Source organism: Castor canadensis, chromosome 10, assembly GCF_047511655.1.
Source record: "Castor canadensis chromosome 10, mCasCan1.hap1v2, whole genome shotgun sequence".
Taxonomy (NCBI): Eukaryota; Metazoa; Chordata; class Mammalia; order Rodentia; family Castoridae; genus Castor; species Castor canadensis.
This window is the reverse complement of record NC_133395.1, coordinates 10,319,413-10,344,647: the sequence shown is the minus strand read 5'-3', so window position 1 is coordinate 10,344,647 and position 25,235 is coordinate 10,319,413. Positions and strand designations below refer to the sequence as shown.

Below are 25,235 nucleotides of genomic sequence, written 5' to 3'. Positions count from 1 at the left end.
TCTCTGTAGTGCAAATACTTTAAGGATCTATCATTTTCCCAGCCCCCAAATTAACAGGAGGATTCATCTATAGTGTTTGATAGCTATGAAATGGTAGCAAACACAAACCAAGCAATAATTCAGACCAGAGTTCCCCTAAATGGAAACCTTGTTGAAAATGAGCGCATACCTAAATAGTACAACCCACTCACACAAGATAACGAACTGCTATAAAGGAGAATTAGAAAATGTGGAAGACTTGGAAGAAATCATAAAGTAAGTGTGCTTAAAGTGGCTAATGTGATAAAGAAATATTAGAAAGAAAATTACAGGAGAAGGACAGATTGTTTAAAAAAAATGAAAGTACAGACAGATCTGAAAGAGAATGAAATAGAAATTAACCATATGAAAATTATAGATGTTGCAATTAAATATCAAGTGAACAAGTTGAATAATTAAGCAGATTCACTGTGAGAAAAAATTATTAAGAGGTTAGCCAAAGAATATGAGCTGGAAAATATGCAAACAAACTTAAGAGGTTCAGAAAACAATCTAAAATTTACTGGGCATCTAATAAGAGGTCCAGAGGACAAAGTGAGAAACAGAAAGAAGTTACAAAGTGAGATTTAAAGTCATTAAGGATTGAATAAGATTTGACAAATATCTAACCAGTATTCCAGAAGACAAAGGGAATAGAGAAGATAGGTGACTTGATTTGAAAATCACACAGAATTAAAGAACGGTATGAGACTCATATACAAAGAATGAGTCTCTAGTTAGTAAAATATAAAGAACCATACTTAGACATATTATAATAAGACCACAAAATACCAAAGAATCTTAAGAACTGCCAGAGAAATAAACACAGATATGTCACAAAAAAAGGAAGAAAAGCACATCAATTAGACTCATGGATAGAGCGTTACTGAAATAACAAGTAAAATGGTAAACATAAATAATTTCACAATTTTTAGAAGAAATAAATATTTACTGAAAATACTATTCTCAGTTCTGCTAGTGATCAAAACTCAGTTAAAAACATTTGTAGAAAAGTCTATCAGATGTGAGGATATTTGACAAGCAGCAAAATGAAGATGGCACCATGATCTGTCATTATGCATCTTTTTTAAAAATCAGAAACAAGTAAAAATATGATGCTCAAAAGAGTAGTTTTCATTGCCAGAATTAATAAAACCTTGTTTCAGAGGTTCAGCAGGTTACATAAATGTGAGAAGTAAGGCAAGTGGGAAAAAATGAGACAGAGAGTAAATTGAAGCATTCAAGTTTTTACCATCTTCACATGCAAAAAATTTGAAACTGACTTGTGGATATGTACTTACATGCTGGCCTGCACCCCTGCATCTGGGGGTCTATTACAAGTTTATGATGAAGTCTTTATTCCAAAATGATTTCACTTTCACTTCCTATTTTATTTTAACATCTGTATTTGAGGGCAGGAACTTGCTTGTATTTATTTTCATTGTTATATTTTCAGTACTTGTGTAGAGAAGAGGCACAATAAATGTGTGAGGAGAACACATCTCATCATCTGCAGACTCTTACCTTCTCATAAAAATAGAGGGGTAAAATTTATTTTTCTACTTTTTATGTAAAATTAAATTTGATCAATTATAATCTTCATGGTAGCAATTGTGGTTGTTTAGTGTTACTTTTGTTTTAATGGTGGCACCTTATATTAGCCACTTACATTTACTTTAGTGTATTTATTTTATTTCATTTATTGATTTTTATTGTTGTGCTAGTTGGGGGTACATTGTGGCATTTACAAAAGTTCTTACAATGTATCAAATATATCATACTTGAATCCACCCCCTCCACCAGGGTATGAGAGGTGAATATGGTGGAAATACTGTGTACACATATCTGTAAATGGGAAAATGAGGCCTGTTGAAACTATTCTAGGAATGGGGGGAGAAGGGATAAAGGAGAACATTTATTTTAGCTTTGATATTATTTAGTATGCTTATTTTACGATCCTTAGTGTTTTAGAATATTTAGTATATTTTTCCCTAAGGGTGTGGGAGCTGAGGAATAGAGAAATAAGAGTTAAAGACAGGTTCCTTCATTCCCAGCCCATGCCCATTCAGGATGGATACCATCTTCTTTTTCATAGACCCATGTGGTCAAGCTAGAAGCACTTTTTTCATGGGCTGGAGAGCTTTCTCACTGGAGGAGCTGGTTCTTACCTACCTCAGTACAGTTTTGATTATGTGAGAGACCCAGGATCTGCCTCCTCCAACCTTCCTTAGACTTGAGGTAAGGACTCGTCTCAATGACATTATTCCTTCTTGTACCAATGGATTAACTGGCAAAATTGATTTAATTTCATAATGTCCAGGAAATTGTGTTCCACTGTCAACTATTACCACAAGGAAAGTCTTCTTGACTGTTCAAACAAGATGTCTGTGTCTGTTAACATTTGTTTCCCATAAGTATCTGACTTAACCTAGAAGTGAGTTCATTAAAAGTGAACTTAAAGGCAAGAATTATATTTCAGTTTTAATTTTTTAATCACGAAATATCCACAGAATAATGATTTTGAAAAAGTAATGTGTCCAATGAAAAATTATTCATGAGAGTTAGAAAAGGTATCAAAAGATGCAACTGAAGTTTTGCTCTGAGGTGAGGCACATGGATTTAATGAGTTAGTCATGAAGACAAGAGTAGCACATATCCACATGTTCACGAACACATACACACACACTCCAAGTGAAATGAAATGCTAAATTTTGTGCACAAACCTTGCTGTCATAGTTCAGACAGAAGACATACAAAGGTTGATAATGTATTTGGGGAGGCTGAGGGGACAGCCCCAAAAGGTGAATATGGTGTTCCTAGTAGGAGGCATTTCAGCAAGTGGAATGAGCACTTTCAAGAAGAAAATGGTCTTCCGTAAAGTACAGAATACATACAGACTATATTAATTCTCCTTTAGTATTTATGAGTAACTGTCTGTCTCTGTCTGTCTCTCTTTAGTGCTAGAGACTGAACCCTGGACCTTGAGGAGGCTAAATATTTGCTCTACTACTGAGCTGCACCCCCAGCCCTCTCACACCATAAGGACAGTATTATGAATTCCTACAATCTTTTTGAAAAGTAAGTGACCAACTTTTTATCCTATCATAAATGTGTACATTCTTCGATACAGGAATTGTTTCTAGGAATTTTTTTCTAAAGGATAGTCAGACATGTGCATAGGATGTGTAGGTTGGTGTTCAATGCTGCATTACTTAATGCAGAGGTTGGTGTTCAATGCTGCATTACTTAATGCAGTAAATACTGAACACCACTCAAATGTCTCTAAGTAAGGCAAGAATAAAAAGAATTTTATTTAATGCAATGATACACAGAGGAAAGAAGAAAGGAAGGATGAAAAGAGAGAGGGAGGGGGATTATATTTGGAAGAATTTGTTATTTTCCTTCATTAAATCGCGTATTATTTGAGGTATTTCCTTTGTAATTCATAAATATGTAAAATTTAACTATAAAATGCTAATTTCTTAGAAATGACTAGATATTGCCAAAAAAGTCTTCCGTGTATAGTCACAAAAAAAAAGCACCACATTTTGCCCTCAGAAATTCACTTTTTAGATCACCTTTCATTGTCTGATGAAAATTCACTCCAGCAGCTGTTTTTTCTAATCCATTCAGTAGGAACTCCATCAGACAGTGGCTATCTCTTCTAAATCAATTTGCAGTTTCTACCTATAATGTGCCTTTCTTCTTACCATTCTGATTAATGTCTGCCTATCTAATTTCTGTGACCCTGATTGAGAATCTAATAGAATTCAGACTTAGTGCCTTTAAAAACCAGCAGGAACATACTTATGCCTGGAACCCATCCCAGACATGGGCATAGGACCCCCATGTTTGATGAGAGTTTTTACAACTATTTTTCTTGTGAGTTTCATGATCTTATTCTCTGTTTAGTAGAAATATATCAGACTTTTCTTGTCCAATGTTAAAAGAATTCCTTCAGAAAGCAGATATAAGCAATATTACCATAAGCACATGCATTTAGGGTTGAATTTTTTCTCCCTCATTCTCTCTTTCATGTGTGTTTTTCATAAAAATCAATAACGAATTCCAGTGCAACCCTAAACACTGCAGGGAAAACAATCCTTTGGTGCTTTTTCTGAAAGCTTTATAAATCTCAATTACATGTTTTACAAATTAGTATTGAATGTGGTTTTTTCATGAAACTGCAATAAAAATGTACATTCTGTAATAAATCATAGTTAAACTTATGTAATAAATTTCTATTTTTTGTTCATTTGTAAAGTTTTCATCTGATATGTACAGAAGCATGAAATACTGATGGATCAATTTTTAGCAACAGCATCAACAAAGCTCAGTTTACACTCTATTATTATTTGAATCAAAGAAATTTTCTTTCATCATATTTTATAACCATATTTAATACAAGATATAATAGGAGATAAATTATACAAATACAGAATGCCAATAAAAAATACATAGGGAGGAATTTTTAAATCAAGCATATCTTGTATGAAAACTTAGACATTAGACCTGTGTGGGTGGATTCACTGTAAATTTTATTTCTGCAAGACATAGTGGTAGTTCCCAGCAAAGAAAATAACCACTGAATTTTCTTATCAATATTTAATGAAGGAGAGATCCAAGATGGCAACTATGGTATGGAAGCAGATAGCCTGAGCTCTGAATCCAAACCCTCGCTGAGACACTGGAGCCACCCTTGGTAGAGGTAAAGCAAAACCAGAATCAAACCCTTGATGCCCTGAACCCCCAGCCTGTGGAAGGCTTCCCCACAACACAACACGTTACACTGAGAAAACTTGAGGGCTGCCACTGCCACTGCAGCTGCCGCTGGTGGCTCCAAACATGCTTGTGAGATATTCTACAGACCAAGCAGGTGAGCGCCATGCACCACATGGAATTCCCCCAGGATAAACCAGCACAGCGCCTGTGCAGACTGACATCCCCCTCTTAAAAAAAAAAAAAACTGAACAATAAACAGCAAACTGTAATCTAGTACAACAGCAGAAGGGGCAGGAAAGCTGAAAGTGCCCCAGAGAAGAAGGGAGGAACAAGGAGCTAATCTCTGCATGAACTATCAGTAAAAAGACGCTGGAAAGGCAGGAAGGCCGAGAGTGAGCGGGCAGGAAGGCCGAGAGTGAGCGGGCAATAAGCTGCTCCCCAGTAGCAGATCACAGAGCTCATCTCCTGAGCCAGTAAGCAGCACCCGAAGTCAAACTGCACCGCAAAATGGTAAAACAAACAGCAAACCATCCCAGCACACTGACAAGAGGGTGGTGGAGGGGCCTGATGGAACACTGACTCTGCCCCAGAGAAAGGGGGTGGGGCAAAGAAATAAGCCGCCAGCCCAGAAATCCCAGTAAACAAGCACAATGAAAAGCCACCTCCAAAGCAGGACAATTAGTGGACTCCAGAGCTGGTCTCCTGAACCTGAGGGCAGATTTCAAACTTAAAAAGTGACACCTTGCTGGGGGAGGAACTGATCAAGCAGCTGCAGCTGAAGGGTAACACAGCTATCACCTGAGGAAATCAATACCTCTGACCACCCCGCATGATCTGGCAAAGCTACCTCACCTCACAATTTTAATTTAACTGGTAGACAGAAGAACAGAACACTACTCACAAATCAATCACCTAACAAGACCATGTCAGAGCTTCTGCTTATATGCCAGGACTGAATGCCAGAGGAGTAACTCCAGAACCTAAACAAAGAATGAAATTCTATTGTTCCTGAAGATGGTGATTTTCCTTTTTTTTTGTTTGTTTGTTCATTTTTTCCTGTTGATTTTTTATTGTAGTTGTTTGTTTTGTTATTGTGGGTTTTCTATTTTCATTTTTATTCCTATTATCTTTTTTCTTTCTCTTTCTATACTATCAACTTTACCATCATCATCTTCTCATCCCTGCTCTCATCCCTTCACTCTCCCTCCTTCTCCTATGCTAAAATCCATTGCTCCCCTCCCAAACAACTCATTCTGCTTCTTCTCAGCCACTTTCTTCCCCCAGCCCTCACCTTCCCCTCCCATTCTCCCCCAACCTGTCACCAGACTACCTCTCCCTCCTACACACTCATCCAACTGCTGACCAACCTACTATACCAACTTTATACAACCCAAACCCCTGCAATCCCTAACACAAGCAACCTCTACCACAACAACAGAAATACCCCCAAACAAACAAAGACCACAAAACCACAAGCCTCTACTCTGCTTCCCGGACTCACACACCCCAATTCCCACCTCCCCCTTTAGTGTCACCATATCCAACTCCCCAAATTTCTATAGCTAGCCTTACAAACTTTAATCCCCCAATTCCCACTGCTTATAGATATTACCACCAAGGGGTCTTCTATATAACATATAAACTACTGGTTGGGCATTAAATCTGTGAAATAGTTATTACTAAATTACACCCAGACCAGGGACAGAAATAGCACAGAACCTTAGCTAAAAACCTGATAGCCACAAAACAAAAATTAAAAAAAGGGAAAGAGAACAGATGACTGAAACCACCAACTAGCCTATCAAGAAAATAGTTGCACAGTACCAAGAGGAGCAATGTGAAGAAGAAAAAGAGATGGAAACCATTCTCCCCTCAAAATAATTTAATACAAGATTCAGAGGGACTGGAAGAAAATGGATACCCAGTTTTGGACTCCAACTAAACAAAGATAAATGACACCAGGGAACCCAATGATATCCACAAAAACACCTTCAAAGAAGAAATCTTGCAAGAAATCACTGAGAATTTCATGGAGATGATACTATACATGGTTAGCCAAAGTGTACAAGAGGCACTCAAGAAATTTCAAAACACCAAAAATAAGGAATATGAGAAGACACAGAAACAAATAAACATTTAGGAGCTCTAATAAAACACCAAACTGAAACAGAGAACACCATAAATAGAGAGATAAATGAATTAAAGATGAAAATAGACAATATTAAAGAGGAAGTGACCCGTGATATGGAAAACCTCAGAAAAAAGAATGAAACAGATACAAAACACAGTGTAAGCCACTCGAACTGACTAGAACAAGTGGAAGACAGAATCTCAGAACTTGAAGATAAAATAGAAATTAAAGGAAAAACTGAAGAAATATTAAGTCAAACAACTGAAGACCTATGAAAGAAATATGCAAGAACTCAGCAACTCCATCAAAAGACCAAACCTGAGAATCATGGGCATTAAAGAAGGAGAAGAGGTCCAAACAAAAGGGATTCATGACATATTCAATAAAATGGTAACAGAAAATTTCTCAAATCTAGAGAAAGCTATGCCCATTCAGGTACAAGAAGCCTCCAGGACACCAAACAGACTTGACCAAAATAGAACTACCCCATGACATGTTATCATTACAACAACAAGCACAGAGAATAGAGAAAGAATACTGAAGGCAGTAAGAGAGAAAAAAACAAATAACATCTAAAGGTAAACCCATCAAACAACAGATTTCTCAACAGAAACCTTAAAAGCAAGAAGGGCATGGAGTGTGGTATTCTGGGCACAGAATGAAAATAACTTCAACCCTGGATACTCTACCCAGCAAAATATCATTCAAAATAGATGGACCAATAAAAGTCTTCCACAATAAGCAGAAACTAAAACAATATATGACCACCAAATCACCACTACAAAAGATTTTCCAAGGAATTCTGCACACAGAAAATAAAAGCAAACAAAACCATGAAAGGACAGGCAGTACCAAACCACAGAAGAAAAGACAAGGAATTGGACAGTGATATTGACTCAGCTACACACAATCACACCCTTAAACAACAAAAACATCTAAATGACAGAAATCACCACAAACCTATCAACATTAACACTGAATGTCAACAGACTCAACTCCCCCATCAAAAGACACTGTTTGTCAACTGGATTAAAAAGGAAGATCCAACAATCTGTTGTTTACAGGAGACCCATCTTATGAACAGAAACAAGCGCTGGCTTAGGGTGAAAGGCTAGAAGAAGGTTTACCAAGCCAATGTCCCCTCAAAACAGGCAGGAGTAGCAATACTTATCTCAGACAAAATAGACTTCAAATGTACACTGATCAAATGAGATGAAGAAGGACACTCCAAACTAATAAAAGAAGAAATACACCAAAAAGGAAATAACAATTATCAACCTATATGCACCCAATCTCAGTGCACCCAATTTCATCAAACATACTTTAAAGGACTTAAAAGCACATATAGACTCCAATACAGTGATAGTGGGAGAATTTAATACTCTCCTATCACCAATACTCTCCTATCACCAAACAAAAAAATCAATGAAGAAATTCTAGAACTAAATCACACCATAGATCAATTGGACCTAACTGATGTCTACAGAATATTTCATCCAACAACAGCACAATATACATTCTTCTCAGCAGCCCATGGAACTTTCTCCAAAATAGATCATATCTTGGTGCAAAAAGCAAGCCTCAGCAAATATAACAGAACTAATCCCATGCATTCTATCTGACCACAGTACATTAAAACTAGAACTCAACAACAAAACAACAGCAGAAAGTACACAAACAATTGGAAACTGAACAACACATTGCTCAATGATCAGTGGGTCACTGATGAACTAGAAGAGGAAATTAAAAGGTTCCTGGAAGTCAGTGAAAATGAAAACACAACCTACCAGAACCTATGGGACATAGCAAAGATAGTCCTAAGAGGAAAGTTTATAGCCACGAGTGCATATATTAAAAGGACAGAAAGATCTCAAATCAATGACCTAATGCTACATCTCAAACTCCTAGAAAAAACAAGAACAACAAAAATCCAAAACAAGCAGGAGAGAAATAATGAAAATAAGGGCCAAAGTTAATAAAATAGAAACAAAAAAAACCTGTAAAAGAATCAATGAAATAGAAAGCTGGTCCTTTGAAAAAATAAACACCTGACAAATTTGACTAAAACAAGAAGAGGAAAAACTCAAATCAGTTAAATCAGAAATGCAAAAGTGAAGATAGCAACAAACACCACGGAAATCAAGGGAATCATCAGAGACTACTTTGAGAACCTACATTCCAATAAATTTGAAAATCTTGAAGAAATGAACAAATTTCTAGATACTTATGACCATCTAAAATTGAACCAAGAGGATATTAATCTCCTAAATAGATTTATAACATGAATGAAATTAAAGGAGCAATAAAGAGTCTCCCAAAAAAGAAAAGTCCAGGACCTGATGGATTCTCTGCTGAATTCTGTCAGACCTTTAAAAAAGAACTAATACCAACTGTCCTTAAACTTTTCCAGGAAATAGAAAGGGAAGGAATACTGCCTAATTTATTCTATGAAGCCAGTATTACACTCATCCTAAAATCAGACAAAGACATATCCAAAAAGGAGAACTATAGGCCAATCTCTTTAATGAACATTGATGCAAAAATCCTCAATAAAATAATGGTAAACAGAATCCAATAACATATCAGAAAGATCATTCACCATGAGCAAGTCAACGTCATCCCAGGGATGCAGGGGGGGTTCTGCATATGCAAATCTATAAATGTAATATAGCACATTAATAGAAGCAAATACAAAACCACTTAATCATCTCAATAGATGCAGAAAAAGCCTTTGATAAGATGCAACAGCACTTCATGATAAAAGCTCTAAGAAAACTGGGAATAGAAGGAATGTATCTCAACATTATAAAGGTTATATATGAAAAACCTACAGCCAACATCATACTTAATGGAGAAAAACTGAAACCATTTTCTCTAAAATCAGGAATGTGTCAAGGGTGCCCACTCTCCACACTCTGATTCAACCTATTCCTGGAATTCCTAACCAGAGTAATAAAGCAAGAAGAAGAAATAAAAGGAATACAAATAAGTAGAGAAACTGTAAAAATATCTCTATTTGCAGATGACATGATCCTATACAAAAAGACCCAAAAAACTCTACCCCAAAACTCCTAGATACCAAAAATATCTTCAGCAATGTGGCAGGATACAAAATCAACTTACAAAAATCATTAGCTTTTCTATACACCAGCAATATGAACAAATTGAGAAAGAATATATGAAAACAATTCCATTTACAGTAGCCTCAAAAAAAATCAAATAACTCGGAGTAAACTTAACAAAGGATGTGAATGATCTCTACAAGGAGAACTACAAACCCCTGAAGAAGGAGTTCGAGAAAGACTACAGAAGGGTGAAAGATCTTTTGTACTCATGGATTGGAAGAATCAACATAGTAAAAATGGCTATACTACCAAAAGCAATCTACATGTTCAACGCAATTCCATCAAAATCCCAGTGACATCCATCACCGAGATTGACAAATCTACCCTAAAGTTCTTTTGGAAACACGAGAGAGTGCAAATAGCCAAGGCAATACTCAGCAAAAAGAGCAATGCTGGAGGTATCACAATACCTGACTTCAAACTATGTTACAAAGCAATAGCAATAAAAACAGCATGGTACTGGCACAAAAACAGACATGAAGACCAGTGGAACAGAATAGAGGACCTGGATATGAATCCACACCGCTATGCCCACCTTGTTTTTGACAAAGGCGCCAAAAACATACAATGGAAAATAGACAGCTTCTTCAACAACTGTTGCTGGGAAAAGTGGTTATCTGCCTGCAGAAAACTGAAACTAGATCCATGTTTATCACCTTGCACTAGTATCAACTCAAAATGGATCAAGGACCTTCATATCAGACCCAAAACTCTGAAGCTAGTACAGAAAAGAGCAGGGAATACTCTGGAAGCAACAGGTACAGGCAAAGACTTCCTCAACAGAACCCCAGCAGCTCAGCGACTCAGAGAAAGGATGGACAAATGGAACTACATGAAATTAAAAAGCTTCTGCACAACAAAAGAAATGGTCTCTAAACTGAAGAGACCACCCACAGAGTGGGAGAAAATATTTGCTAGCTACACATCAAGGATGTATATTCTGTGTAACCAGAATATACAGGGAGCTCAAAACACTAACTCCCCCACCCCGCCACCAAATCAATGAACCCATAAAGAAATGGGCAACTGAACTAAACAGAACTTTTTCAAAAGAAGAAATCCAAATGGTCAAAAATCACATGAAAAAATGCTCACCATATCTGGCCATAAAGGAAATGCAAATCAAAAACCACACTAAGATTCTATCTCACCCCTGTTAGAATAGCTATCATCAAAAACACCACCAACAAATTTTGGAGGATGTGGAGCAAAAGGAACCCTCATACACGGCTGATGGGTGGAGAACAATATGGAGGCTTCTTTAAAAATTATACATAGATCTGCCATATGATCCAGCAATACCACTCTTGGGGATATACCCAAAGGAATGTGACTCAGGTTGCTCCAGAGGCACCTGCACACCCATGTTTATTGCAGCGCTATTCACAATAGCCAAGTTATGGAAACAGCCAAGATGCCCCACTACTGACAAATGGATCAAGAAAATGTGGTATTTATACACAATGGAATTTTACTCAGCCATGAAGAAGAATGAAATTTTGTCATTCACAAGTAAATGGATGGAACTGGAGAACATCATCTTAAGTGAAGTTATCCAGGCTCAAAAGGCCAAAAATCATATGTTCTCCCTCATATGTGGACTTTAGACCTAAAACAAATGCAGAAATATTATTGGACATGGGTCACATGTACATGAGGAATAGGGAAAGGGAGGAAACTCAAAACTTGAAAGTGTTTGATGTGTCCACTGTAGAGCAGTTAATACAGTAACCTTAAAAACACAGAGGTCACTATAGGAAGGTGACCGGGAAGTAGTGAAGAGGTCTGGTAGAGATGAATCAGTTTGGGCTGTAATACACATGTGCATGGAAGCAATGCTAGGAATCTCTCTGTATAGCTATCCTTATGTCAAACTTGCAAAAACGCTATGTCTTTCTTATTATTGGCTTATGTCTTCTCTTCAACCAAATTGGAGAAGAGGGCAGGCAGGTTCTGCCTGGAAGCAAGGGGGGTGAGGGGAAGAGGGAGGGGGTAGTGGAGTGGGTGGGAGGCAGTGGGGGAGAAATGGCCCAAACAATGTATGCATATATGAATAAATAAAAATAAATATTTAATCAAACTGATTCATGGCCCACACAGAGAGCTGAGTCCTTATAGTCAATACTACCTAAATCATAGGAGGAAAATACCATAGAGTAAATAAAACCTGAAATACACTGCATTTCCCTCCAGAAAAAACATACTAGCCCCAAATTTCAATACCTATACTAACTTTCTTCAAAAGAGACTTGGGAGTATCTGACAATCTGACAGACTCAGTCACTCTTTAATATTCTGCATTTTCTTCAAAGGTCTATTAATTTATTGATGACAGACAAAATTTACAGATCACAAATTATCACTGTACATTTGTGTAGGTATCCAAAGTCCACATTTTAACTTCTATGAAGCTTACCTGTGGTTTTCCACCTAATATTTTATGGAGGACATAGACAAGGAAAACTTTGTGGCTTTTTTTTATAAAGAAGAGTAATAAGGTAAATATTCTTTATGTCGCACATGTAATACAGAAATAATTAATACATATTTTAAAAATAATTTTGGATGAAGTTGTTGATTAATTTGTGGTAATTTAGACAGCAAAATTAATATTCACATTTCAAAGTGAAAGAGAAAATAAATTCAAATACACAGGTGAAATGTAAACACAAAATCTCTCTCTCTCTCTTTCTCTGTTGTGCATGATAGGTAAGTGCTCTACCACTGAGCTATATTCCCAATCTGATATATATGCTCTTATTCAAATTTAAGTCAAGTAAGAGTATACCTGCTAAAGATTTTCCTTAGTATCTGCCTTCTCTTACAATCTCTGCCATATAGATCTACCATTTTGTATTAAAATTGAATTTACTTATGTTTTTCAGCCATTGTTTCTAAACCTTGCCCATATTTTTGTAGCTCAATAATTTATCTTGTAAAATGTCATTGCCTCCCAAGTATGTATTTTTCCTATTTAGATTCTCACATACAACTCACATATAGTATACATATTACAGTGGGCTCTCCATATCCACGAAATCTGTACCCAGGGATTTGATGAATTGCATGTTACAAAAAGATTTGTGTCTGTGCTAGAGATACACTAGAAATTAGATTTTTTTCTAGTCATTATTCCCTAAATGATATAGTGTAATAACTGCTTGAATAGCATTTGCATTACATTAGCCATTATAAGTAATGTACAATTTAAAGTATACTGAAGGATATGCATAGGTTATATGCAAATACTATGTCACATATAAATAAGGAACCTGAGCACCAGGAGATTTGGGTAACCATGGGGGTCCTGGAACCAATTCCCCAAGAATACCAAGTGGTAACTGTATTTAACCGAATGCAAGAACTAGATTGAAAACCAGAGACCACTCAAGGGACCCTTGGTTTGCAGTGGAAATCACTTTTGCTCACATTTATCCCTTGTTCTAAAGACTTTAGGATGACAGAAGAAGGTGAAGCTGTCTTGTGGATCACACGTTGGAGTACATATCTGGTCCATTATCAAGATGACACTGTCATGGACGAGCCAGCTGCCCCTAGAAGCCACAGGAATGGAGGTTCTTTGCAGATGACTTCATACATAACTCATTTGTAGCCTAAGAGCCAGGGCTTCAACCCTAGCACCAAGGGCAGCAGCAGACTTGGCTGACAAGAGATGTTGGGGTAGTTAGCTCTCTCTCATCTCATTTTCCTCACTTATCAATTGGGGCTAACCATATCTTATGGGTTATTTTGAGGATTTAAAAACCAATGGACAAGAAGCCCTTTGCTACCTGCCAATTACATACTAAGCAGTCAAGAAATGATAGCAGTGGTTGTCATAAGTAATGACAGTAATTACAAAAATAAAGAGTATTGGACAATTAGTCACTGTCACAATATGGTACTGATTCCTTCCTGATTTTATCTTTGCTTATTATATTCAAAGAATAGGACAATAGTCCACTATATACACTACATACAGTAATAAAAGCATATATTATTTAAATGTCTTTCAAGAGTGCCATAATTTATAGTATGATCTTACATATGAGCTTCTTCTGAAGTAAACTGTTTCAGTCAGGTTTTATTTATTTTGGGTGTTTTAAAATTGGGCTTTTCTTTTTTATTTTTAATGTAAAGATTAGTAACAAAAAATGCCTGCTTTTTACTCCTAAGGGACTTTCCAAGATGAATTTTACCATCAAACAATATTCAATGGGTTATTTAATTCAAAATGAACATTTTGTTTTTACTTGACTGTAATTAATGAAGACTTCAAACCACCCCCGGATAGTTTCAGTACTTGTCTGCTGTAGCAAATGTTACTTTCTTCTGAAAGATCATGACAAGTAAATTGCCAGTTTAATGGTGATAGCTGTGATTTCTTTCCCACAAATGATAGAGTTAGTGTTGCTTTCTTCAAATAGCACATCACATCTGTTTGAACAGTGGTCATCTCCATCAGTGCCTTCCCCAAAGCTGAATAATGCTGACAGTCTATTACAAAATTAAGAGAAAACTAGGCTTTGCAAGTTATCTTTGGAATTTTCTTCTTAATTAAACACTGGTGTGAATTAGAATCAGGGTTGGTGGAGATGGTGAGTTACAGTGGGAATATGTAAATCACGAGAGGTAAGTGGGTATTGTCTATCCCCTAATCTTTTCACTGCATTATTAATACCCGCATACTTCATCATGGAATCCGAAGGTCTGCTAAACAGATTTTGTGATCTTCAAATATATCCCTTCAATAATTCATGGTTCTCAGTAGGTTTAAAGCAGGAGGTTATGATACCTGAAGTGGATGGGAGAGCATGCGTTCATTAAATGTCCTTAAGCACTAGCCACAGGAAGTGTTTCAATGGAAGAGGGAGGTTCAGAAACCACCAGAATCTCAGCTATTAAGTGACATGGGGATTTGAGGAAGCCAGAAAGCAAAGAAACAAACAAAAAAACCCACTGAGTGTTGGCGATTGTGTATGACATAGCATGGCTGTGGCTTTTGCTCAATGCCCCATTGGCTTCTTTTCTTCATTGATGTGGTGGGAGAGCCTGTGGAAATGCTGCTGAAAGACAGGGAGTGGCTCCAATCCAGGGGTCACAAATGCAAACATAAAGGGATAAATAAAATTAAATATATGTTGGTGGCTTGAGGAAACTGTAGATGGATCAGTGGCATAAGCTACATGCTAACAAGGTTCTAGAGAGAAAGTACAGAAGTGAAGACAGTTTTGAAAATGACAGAAGGGGAATAATGGATGAATTAAGACCAAACTACACAAGAATCTACCTCTGGAATGCTATCCATTTAACAGAATTGAGTGAAATTTGGGATATTAGTCAACATGGACATGTGCAAGAACACTTCACCTGCTTCCCCTATGTCTATTGTTTTATTCTATGTCTATTGTTATATTCTATTGTCTTCCTATGCTGAAAAAATCCTAAAAACCTGAGTAGTGAACTGCTGAGATACAAAGGGAATAACATTACACACTGGTGTGCTCATCCGAAAGCATCTACATCCTGCCATCTCAGATTAAGTCATCACTTTTTCCTCAAAAAACACATAGGTGTTGCCACAGCCTCTTTAAAATCTCTGGCACATTGTGTGTTTGTCTCTGATAGACACCAAAGGTAGCTCCCCAGTTAATTCACATCAACCATAAATGGTAGGTCTGTCACCTCCGCCTCCAATTTCACAGATGGGAAAAGTGAGACAATTCCTTTCTCGAAGTTGACTCTCTTCATATACAGTGATCCCAACTGCAGGGCCACTCTTCTGAACTACTAGGCTCCATGCAAACTCTACTACAATGGAGTAATCTGCTCATATCATTCTCAAGTGCACCACAGCAAATAGCATACATTAATTCAGATATCAAGAAATAGAGCTTATTAACTTTTTGAGAACTAAATTTATTATTCACATGGAGATGATTTTCTGGAATATGAGTTCTGAATTATTTTGAAAGTATGCAATTTTTGACTTTGTAATGCATTCATAACAAGTAGACACATACCTCTATGATGCATTTCATATGTTGTATAAATGATGCATTGCTTTTTATGACTAAGCATAAAGGCTAAGAACATTCTATAAGTGCCATTTTATGAACTAGGAAGTGACTCCCCACCAAACACCAAATCTGCCAGTGTCTTGATCTTGGACTTCCTAGCTTCAATAACTGTGGGAAATAAATTTCTACTGTTTATAAGCTACTCTATCTTTGGTATTTTTTTTACAGCATCCTTAATGGATAAAGACAGGGAAATAAAGAATTTTTTAAGCTAGGAATATGTGTGTGTGTGTGTTTTGCTGAAGTCTAGTTGTTCACAACTCTGCATAAACATACATTACAATGACCTGGAGTGCTTTTATAAACCATCTCTGCCTTTTATTACTCTCAGACTTTTATTTAATTGTCCTGGGAATGGCACATGGAAATTGGTGCATCAGAGATATTTGTCTCCCATGTTTATAGCAGCTCTACTCACAAAGCCAAGATAAGAATAAACCTAGATGTCCACTGGCAGATGAATGGATACAGAAAATGTGTGAATATGTTGAAATATTATTCAGTTATAAAAAATAGGCAAAACCCTGTTATTTGTAAGCATAGATGGAACTGGAAGATATTACATTAAGTGAAATAAGTCAGGCTTACAGAGACAAATACCACATGTTTTTACTTAAACATTGAAGTTAAAATAAAAGGTTCACCTCTTAGAAGCAGAGTCTGGGGAGAAGGAGAAATGGAGAGAATTGTTAACAGGTGTAGGGCCATAATTGGATAGGAGGAATAACTTCTAATGTCCTATAGCACACTACGGTAACTGTGGTTGACAACACGTAATTGTGTATTTTGAAGTAACTAGCAGAGATGATTTTGAATGTTTTAACACAAAGAAATGATAAATGTTTGAGGTGATGAATATATCAATTATCCTGATCCATAATTATACATTGTGTACACGTATTGAAATATCACACTGTCCCCCATAAATATATACAGTTATGTGACAATTAAAATTTTAAAAAATTTAAAAGAGACACAATTTAAAAACTGTTGAAATTACCATAAGAAGGGGACTAAGGCAGAACGGGGAAAAACAGAGGGGATGAACCAATTTGGGTTATAAAACATATATACATGGAACTTTCATAGTGATACACCCTGTATACCTATCTTAAACAACAATGTCTTTCTTTTTCCAAAACAGAGAATAGGAAGGCAAAACAGTCCTGTCTGGGAGGCTGGTACCACTGTGAGGGGAAGGATATAAGGAAAGGGTAAATGAGGGTGAATATGGTAGCAATCTTATATACACATATATGAAGATGGAAAAATGAGACCTGTTGAAACTTTTCCAGGATTGGGGGGAGGAATGATAAAGGAGGATGATGGAGGGGGTGAATTCAACTGTGATATATTGTAAGAACTTTTGTAAGTCACAATGTATGCTTGGTACAACAATAATAATAACAAAAAATTGTTCCCTTAAAAACAAAAAAGGAAGACAAAACCAAAGAAAACTAGGCCTCCTGCCCCAAACCTTCAAGAAGTTCCACAGATCATCCTAAGGTATTAGCCAGAATTGAAAAACTTTACTTTAGATTTTCCCTCCTCTTGGTGAACCCAGATCAGCAGTGCTGGGAGCCCCCACAGTTGAATTTCTCTTCTACTCCAGCTCTCTAACAACTACTTGGCAGGAATAAAGGCTTCTCTATTGTGATGCTATACAGAGCCCCAGAAAGATCCTGTCATCAGCTACATGTTGATTTCCCTGACTCAAGTAGGGAACTGTTCTGGTCCTCTAGGACACAGCATCCAATATTTTAAAAGAATCATCCTGCTGCCTTTGTCTGAGACCCTCAGTGGCCAGGATTCTCTAGGGAAGTTTTCTGTTAGATAACTGGCCTTCTGATGTTGTGGCTTATAATTTACAGTTGTTTCAGATTCATGAAATATGGATATTGCATTTTTGTTTCTCAGTCTCACTGATATTTGGATGATTTTAGGGATACAAGGATGCCTTTACTCTCAATTTTACACTACGTTTTCTTTATAAATTTTCCTGTTTAGTGACTTTAGATTTTCAAATGCAAATTTTTTTTGGCTTTTTTTTTCTTTTTTCTGATATTGGACAACATCTTATTCTATAAGATAGAATGACTATTCCAGTAAGTTGAGCAGGGGAGGTTGATTTTATAGACAGAAAAAAGACTGAGGAAAGCAGAAACAGAAAAAAAGCACTGGTTGTTTTAAAGTTACTCAAATTTGAATTTTTCAACATCATCAATATTAATTTTAATAACCAGCAAAGGTAATAATTGCATTGAAATTCAATGTTTTTCATGGTAATTTGATTAGTAAGTAAAAGGAAATGTGGCCTACAGACATTAGCACCCTGAAGAAGACCAAATTCCTCTGATCTCAGAAGAACATGAAATGTTCTGACTTTTAATTAACCATGATTACTTACATATACAAATATATTGGCCAAGGTCATATGTACAACTAAGCACTTAACTATACTTTAAGTTCAACTGATGCAGAAAGAGATGCTCAAATATGCCTACTAAAAGTATTTCTCTGCCTCATTTTGGAGGCAAAGAAGTCATTGATAAGAACTTTGAAAATAATCTTCCAAAATTCAGCAATTTGTATATCTACAGAGATATATAATATCAGGAAAAAGCTATCCATTTCAATCTAAACTTACAGTGACCATTTAAAAATCTTTTGGTGATAGTACAAAGTCAACATTTCAGTATTAGTTGTGTAATGATGACAAATTCATTTATCATTTGAGACAAAGAAGCAGAATAACTTAGCTTATTATACAGAAAGAAAAGTCATGCTCAATAGAGAGTGAGTATCCCAACAAAAGCAGACAAAATTAGGGAAAAGAACAAGCAAAAAACAACATAATTCTCTATTGTGGCTCTATCTCCCAATACAAGTATGACTGGCTGCTGATGAATCAAAAAAGACACACACTTTAGTAAATATTTAGAGAGTGCTTTCTATGAGCCACACATTGCACAAGGCTCTGGAGACAGGAAGATGAAAAGGTGCACTTCCTGTTTGCATGGAGCTTAAATTCTCCAGAGAATAATGTGCAAATTAATGTGCACTGGATGATTGCTGTTGTGGGAGCCAAAGGCCCCCAGCACAATTCTGTCCTAGGACTGGGGCTGTCAAACCCACACTCTTCAGGAGACCTTCTCTCTCAAAGAGAGACTTTAATTTTTACTAATTGAAGTCCTTATAAGTTGCAGTGAAGAAAGATGAACCAACTTGAATATAATCGACATGTTGCATTCAGGTACGATTGCAGCATTTAAAGTGCTCAGGATGTGATTAGCTTTAGCAACATGATTTAGAAGGATCAGAGATATTTTTGTGCCAGGGCAGGTGAACACTTGAATGCTGGCAACTCTTTATAGGGGACATGGGCACACCCAGTTAGCCCCTGAAAGGAATAGCTACAGCTCTGTGTACTAGTCTAGCTGGTGACAAAACTAGAGTTTGTTCCATGCAGCCTGTCAATCTACATAGCTCATCTCTCATACCACATCTGCAATTTCCTGCTCAGGCCTGAAAGTCCTTGTGAAAATTGGTAAGAGGCCTCCTTGCCTTTGAGACAGAGGAAAAGGCTTATTATGATTATCAAAGGCAGACAAGTTTGAGTACAGCAATTTGAAATGCTTCTTATCACATAGGTAGGCTTCTAGATTTTTGTGAAATAAAAAATTATATCATTAGTCAAAAGAAATGGAAGAATATTATCTAACTATGTGCTGGAAATATAGTATGAGGGCATATGAAAATATAAGAATTGAACTTAAAGATCTTATTTGCAAAATTTACTTAAAATATCATCTATTTGTGTTTTTCCAGCCCAAATTCAGTATTGTGTTCTGTCTAAAAGCTGTAGGTTTGTGGTTTAGTTTAGAAATCAGGAAAGTATTCCACAATCAGTACAAGACTGTCACATGTCCTTCTTGAACTCCCAATTCAGGGTTCTTTACATCATCCCAGAGCTGCTGTGAACTAACCTCTAGCTATGGAATCTCACACTGCAGTTTCATACTGATATGTGAAACCACATTGAAAGTCAAGAAATAAATTTGGCTTCTGAAAGAGCACAACTACCATTTGTTCTTAAAAAAATGATTTCAATAGCAATTCTCAAGGTATAAAAATGCTTGTGCAGAATTTCATGTTTTTTCTTTAGTAATGAAATATGTGTAACCTAAATAAAATTGTTATTACAATTTTTACATATTTATTAATATAATGGGACTAAATGGCAGATGCAATATTTATTTCATTAAGCATGTAATGACACAGTCTAGGACTTAATAGGACAACCCAAGAAGAAATACATACATTTGTCATGTCATAGTCATCCACACACATTTCCCATCTAACTACTACACAACTGATGCATATTAACTAAGCATTTCACTAGCTGTTGCTTATTCCAGTGTACTTTTCAGCTTTTCACAGTGATTTATGCCTAATAAAAAAATTTTAGACTTACCTTGGCTACTAGAGTATAGTTACATGTAGAAGGAAATCAAGTCTGGTTTATCTTTTGAGTCAACAAATAAGTTTAGAAATTCTAATATACGTTAATATATATAATATATATTAAATTAAATTCTAATATATATTAGAATATATATTAAATTTAATATATTATATTTAATTTTAATATTTAATTTAATATATTATATATAAATATATTAGAATTTACTTTAATATATTATATATATTAAATTTAATATATATATTCTAATATATATTAAATTATATATTATTATTCTAATATATATTAAATTATATATTATAATATATATTAATTATATATATTAAATTTAATATATATAATATATTAAAGTAAATTCTAATATATTTATATATAATATATTAAATTAAATTCTAATATATATTAGTATATGATATATTAAAGTAAATTCTAATATATATTAGAATATATATACTAAATTTAATATATATAAAAGTAAATTCTAATATATTTATATATAATATATTAAATTAAATTCTAATATGTATTAATTAAGAATCAAAGTAGTCTAAGACGAGAGATCTTTATCTCTATAGAGATATGGTTAACTGTACATAGTATGGTGCAGACTGCAGGGCAGAGTATGTAAAAACATAAGTATAAAATTGAAATTTGCTTTCATGCCTCTTTTATGCTATAGCCAGTTGTAACATGAAATATCAAGTCTACAATTTTTCTCTCCATTTCATAAACATCATAAAATAGAAACTAAAAATGTATTTTACGAGTAAGACAGACCTATCTCATTAAAGCCACTGTAGCCCAGCTCTTGCCTGCTAAGTCCCAGGTCTTCCAGGTCCATGCATTTAAATCCTGGGGGGCACTGGTAGCCTTCTTCTAGCTCAGGTGAGCAGTGTGTATCTGGAATAGCTAAACTATTCCAGGTTACATTCCTGTGAACAACACATGAAAGCGTTAGGAAATTTGACAGTTGCTAATGTTGATTAATATGAATAATGTGATCACTGCTCATTAATAAGTATTGTATATGGGCAGAGATTTAAGATTCATGAATAATATTCAGAACACCAATGCCGTATTAAACATTCTCAAATGATAATTGCTTAATTCCTATAATAGCTCCTTAGAAGAATATCATCATTAGTGATTTTGTCTTTAAAGAATAAGATTTTGGTAAACTAAGACAGGAATTTTCCTAGAGACTTGCAAGAATGTTAACTTGTCTTGTGATTCCTTATTATTTGCCAATCCTTCTCTCACTGTAAGCACGTATCTTACTTCCTCACTTCTAATCAACTGTAAGCAATCATGGTCATTTCCCATAAGTTATTAATACTGTGAGTCTTATAAATTATACTTGGCCTTCTGTTATATTGGCAAATGTGCAGTTTAGAAAGAAAGCCAGACAAATAAGGAGAAACTGAAGGAACTAAATGTATCACCCTGGAGAGAGATTATGAGGTGATTTGGTGAGGTCCTTTAGGTGGACACTGACATAATGCCTTTTCATCTTTCTTAAGGACAGGTTGAAGATTATGTTGCTGTAGAAGGATTTGGATATGTAATGGCTTTCTTGAGAGAGACTGAGGTCATCACTGAATGGGGACTGTAGAATCACATTCTGGGCTGATCTTAAAACTGGCCCCACCTGCCATCTGAGGTCATTCACATGGGTTGTTCGGAGGATAAAGCATACACTAAAGAATTTCACAAGCCTTTTAAATGAGTGATTTTGTTATACCAATTGTCCACTGTCAATGTTGCCAGGAATTTCTGAGTCCTTTAAGTTTAAAATGAAATTGAAGCAGGATTGTTGAGTGACATAGTCTTTTTTTTTTAGTAAGTTCTTATATCCAATTAGCTGCTTTCTTCTCTTATAGAATATGTTCTTTCTACAGTCTGACACCTGTGTAATCACTTACCTGTTTTATATACACAACATGGTTTCACACACACACACACACACACACACACACACACACTCACACACACCCTTTACACTTGGTGATACCTTTCCCAATTCTCAGTCATAAAGGTCTAGAAACTTCACCCATGATTATTTTTATAGGGTTATGCTCTCTTAGCTTCAAACTTGATAATTTGTCTACATTTCTCAGGGAATAAGTGGTTAAATCATTGCCCCATTTAGTCACATTTAAACCGTCCTTTGAACCCCATAGCAAAACCCAAGGGAAAGGCTCTAATTATGGAAATTACTAGTAGAGTGAACCAGAAAAATATGTTTTAGGTAGAAATATTGCTCACTTCTCCCCACTTCACATTCTTATATGTAGGTCAAGTGATCCTTTGAAATCTAATCTGATGCTCTTCCAAATCTGGCACTTACAACATCAGAACAAAATTGTATTAAGGACTTCTGAGGCTTTGTGGCTTCTACCCCAGCTCTGCATTAGCTGGTTGTATGACTTGAACAAAATTCAAAGCCTCTCTGAGCTCAATTTCCTGCTCTGTAAAACAGTAATCATAATGCAAAGCAAATATTGTGTGAGGGTTGCATAAAGTAAACCAAGTAATGTGCTTAACATAAAACCTAACATGTGGTAAGTCCTCAAATAAATGTTTATGGTAAATGATAAATGATTACCAAAAGAACAATAATAAAATGTAGCATAAATCCTGGCATGTAAAATGCAACAATAAAATACGAATAAAAAAAGAGAAGAAAATTGGCATGTGATACTGAATGCATTTTGTTTATAGAACAGAGGAATTGGTAGAAAGATATGCTATAGATCACCTTTTTCTTATTTATGCATGAGAAAGTCAAGGAGAAGTTCAGAAATGGAAGATGGACTAGCCTATGAAATTAATATTTAAAATTTTTAAAATACTTAAAAAAAACCAGTAGCAGCAATGTCTGAAAAAATACTCAACCCACAGTTTCAAAAATGATCACCTGTCAGTTATTTGGAGGGGAAATTGGACCCCAGAGCCAGTCAGCCTGGGTGTGGAAGCTGGGTCATTCACTTGCTATCTGTGCCTCTGTTTCTTCACCTATAAATGGTATGAAAATGCCTACCTAATAGGACTGGGGTAAAAATGTAGTGATTTACATCTTTTCGGCACATAAAGTGAGGAGTTGTTTAGTTAGCAATAACTGATAGTTTGAAATTTGCAAACTGACAAATTAAAACTCTAGTCCTCAGTAGCTCCTTCTCAAGTGGAGCAGTAATTACCTACTTTGTAGGGGCACTTTGATGAGTAAATGAGCTAATATACACCATTCAGAAGAGCTCTAGGAATATATTTGTTGCCACACCCAGCTTCTTCAGTTTTCTGCATAGTTGTTTAGTGGTAAGCAGAATAATGGATCTTAATAATAATCTGTGATTGGGGGGGGGGCGTACAGCAGATTGAACCCAAGGCCTCTTGCAGGCTACTCAAGCACTCTATCACCTAACTAAATCCAAGTGATTTTTTTTTCTTTATTTTTAAGATAGGATTTTGCTAAGTTGTCCAATTTGGTCTTGAACTGCTATGTAGCACAAGCTTCAACTTTTGATCTACCTGCCTCAGATTCTCCTGTATCTGGGATTTCAGGCATGTGCCATCATGCCTGACATAATACTCTTAATAATAACTCAGGTAATCTGGAACCCATGAATACCCAGTGGGCCTTCCATATTAATGAATCTCACATCAGATTCAACCAACCTTGGATGGAATTTTTTATTACATCTTTACTAAATATATATATATATATTTTTTCCTTGTCCTTATGCCTTAATCAATAAATCGTAACTATTTGCATAGCATTTATATTGCTGTAGGTACTGTAAGTCACCCAGAAATGATTTAAAGTATACAGGCAGATGTGATATACACTACCATTTTATATAAGGGCCTTGAGCAACTTATATATTATATTGGGGCAACTGGGAACCAGTCCTCTACAAATACCAAGGGAAGACCATATTATTTTACCTGGAAAGGGGAATTAAAGCTATAGATGTCATTAAGATAAAAAAAGTATACTGGATTACCTAGGTGGGCCCAATCTAATCTCAGGAGTCCTTAAAGGTAGAGAATCTTATCTGACTGTGGAGAAAGAAATGTGATTACAGAAGAAAGGCCGGGAGAGACACAGCCCTGGACTGTAGAGACACTGGTCTCTACATACTTTTTAGACCATTCTCATTCTGCAATTGGTCTGTGGCTGTGAGCTTGGTCCTTGGCCTTCCTCTTATTCTTATCAAGAGACCCCTGTCCAAGTGATCTCATCCATTCTTTCATCATCAATGTCTTTCTAGAGTCCAAGGGCTCCTTGGCCCTCAGACTACTAGACCTCTCCTTTTGGCTACACCATAAGTGCCTCAAGGTTAATCTGCCCCATATTGAACATACCTTCTTTCCCTAGCATCCCCTCTTTCCCTAGCATCCCCTCTCACAACAATAGTACCACTGTCCAAACAGTTGAGCAAGCTTGAAGTCTTGGAATCACCCTTGACAAATACTTCATCAAGTCTCAAACTATGGTGTTCTCCAAAATACCCTTCAAAATATATTTTGAGCTAAGTCATCTCTCTTCATCTTTGCCTCTACAGGAACTATCCTCTTGTCTCTTAACTGGTCACCCTGCTCTTCCTACTGTTTGGCCCAGATCATATAGAGAGACTTTTCATCATAACTGCTCTACTTTGGTAGTGGCAAGTCTG

General features: G+C 35.9%; 1 protein-coding gene across 6 annotated transcripts in view; it reads right to left on the bottom strand.

Annotated features, from left to right (window-relative positions):
- Nalcn (sodium leak channel, non-selective) overlaps window positions 1-25,235 on the bottom strand; it is a 305,907-nt gene that overhangs the window by 232,061 nt on the left and 48,611 nt on the right. For 5 of the 6 annotated variants that reach the window (XM_074043034.1, XM_074043036.1, XM_074043032.1 and 2 more), the window contains one exon: window positions 21,337-21,491. In XM_074043034.1, coding sequence (XP_073899135.1) covers window positions 21,337-21,491 — 155 coding nt within the window. Of the gene's footprint in view, window positions 1-21,336; window positions 21,492-25,235 lie in introns of those variants that run through there. The other variant, XM_074043038.1, reaches the window with a different exon arrangement.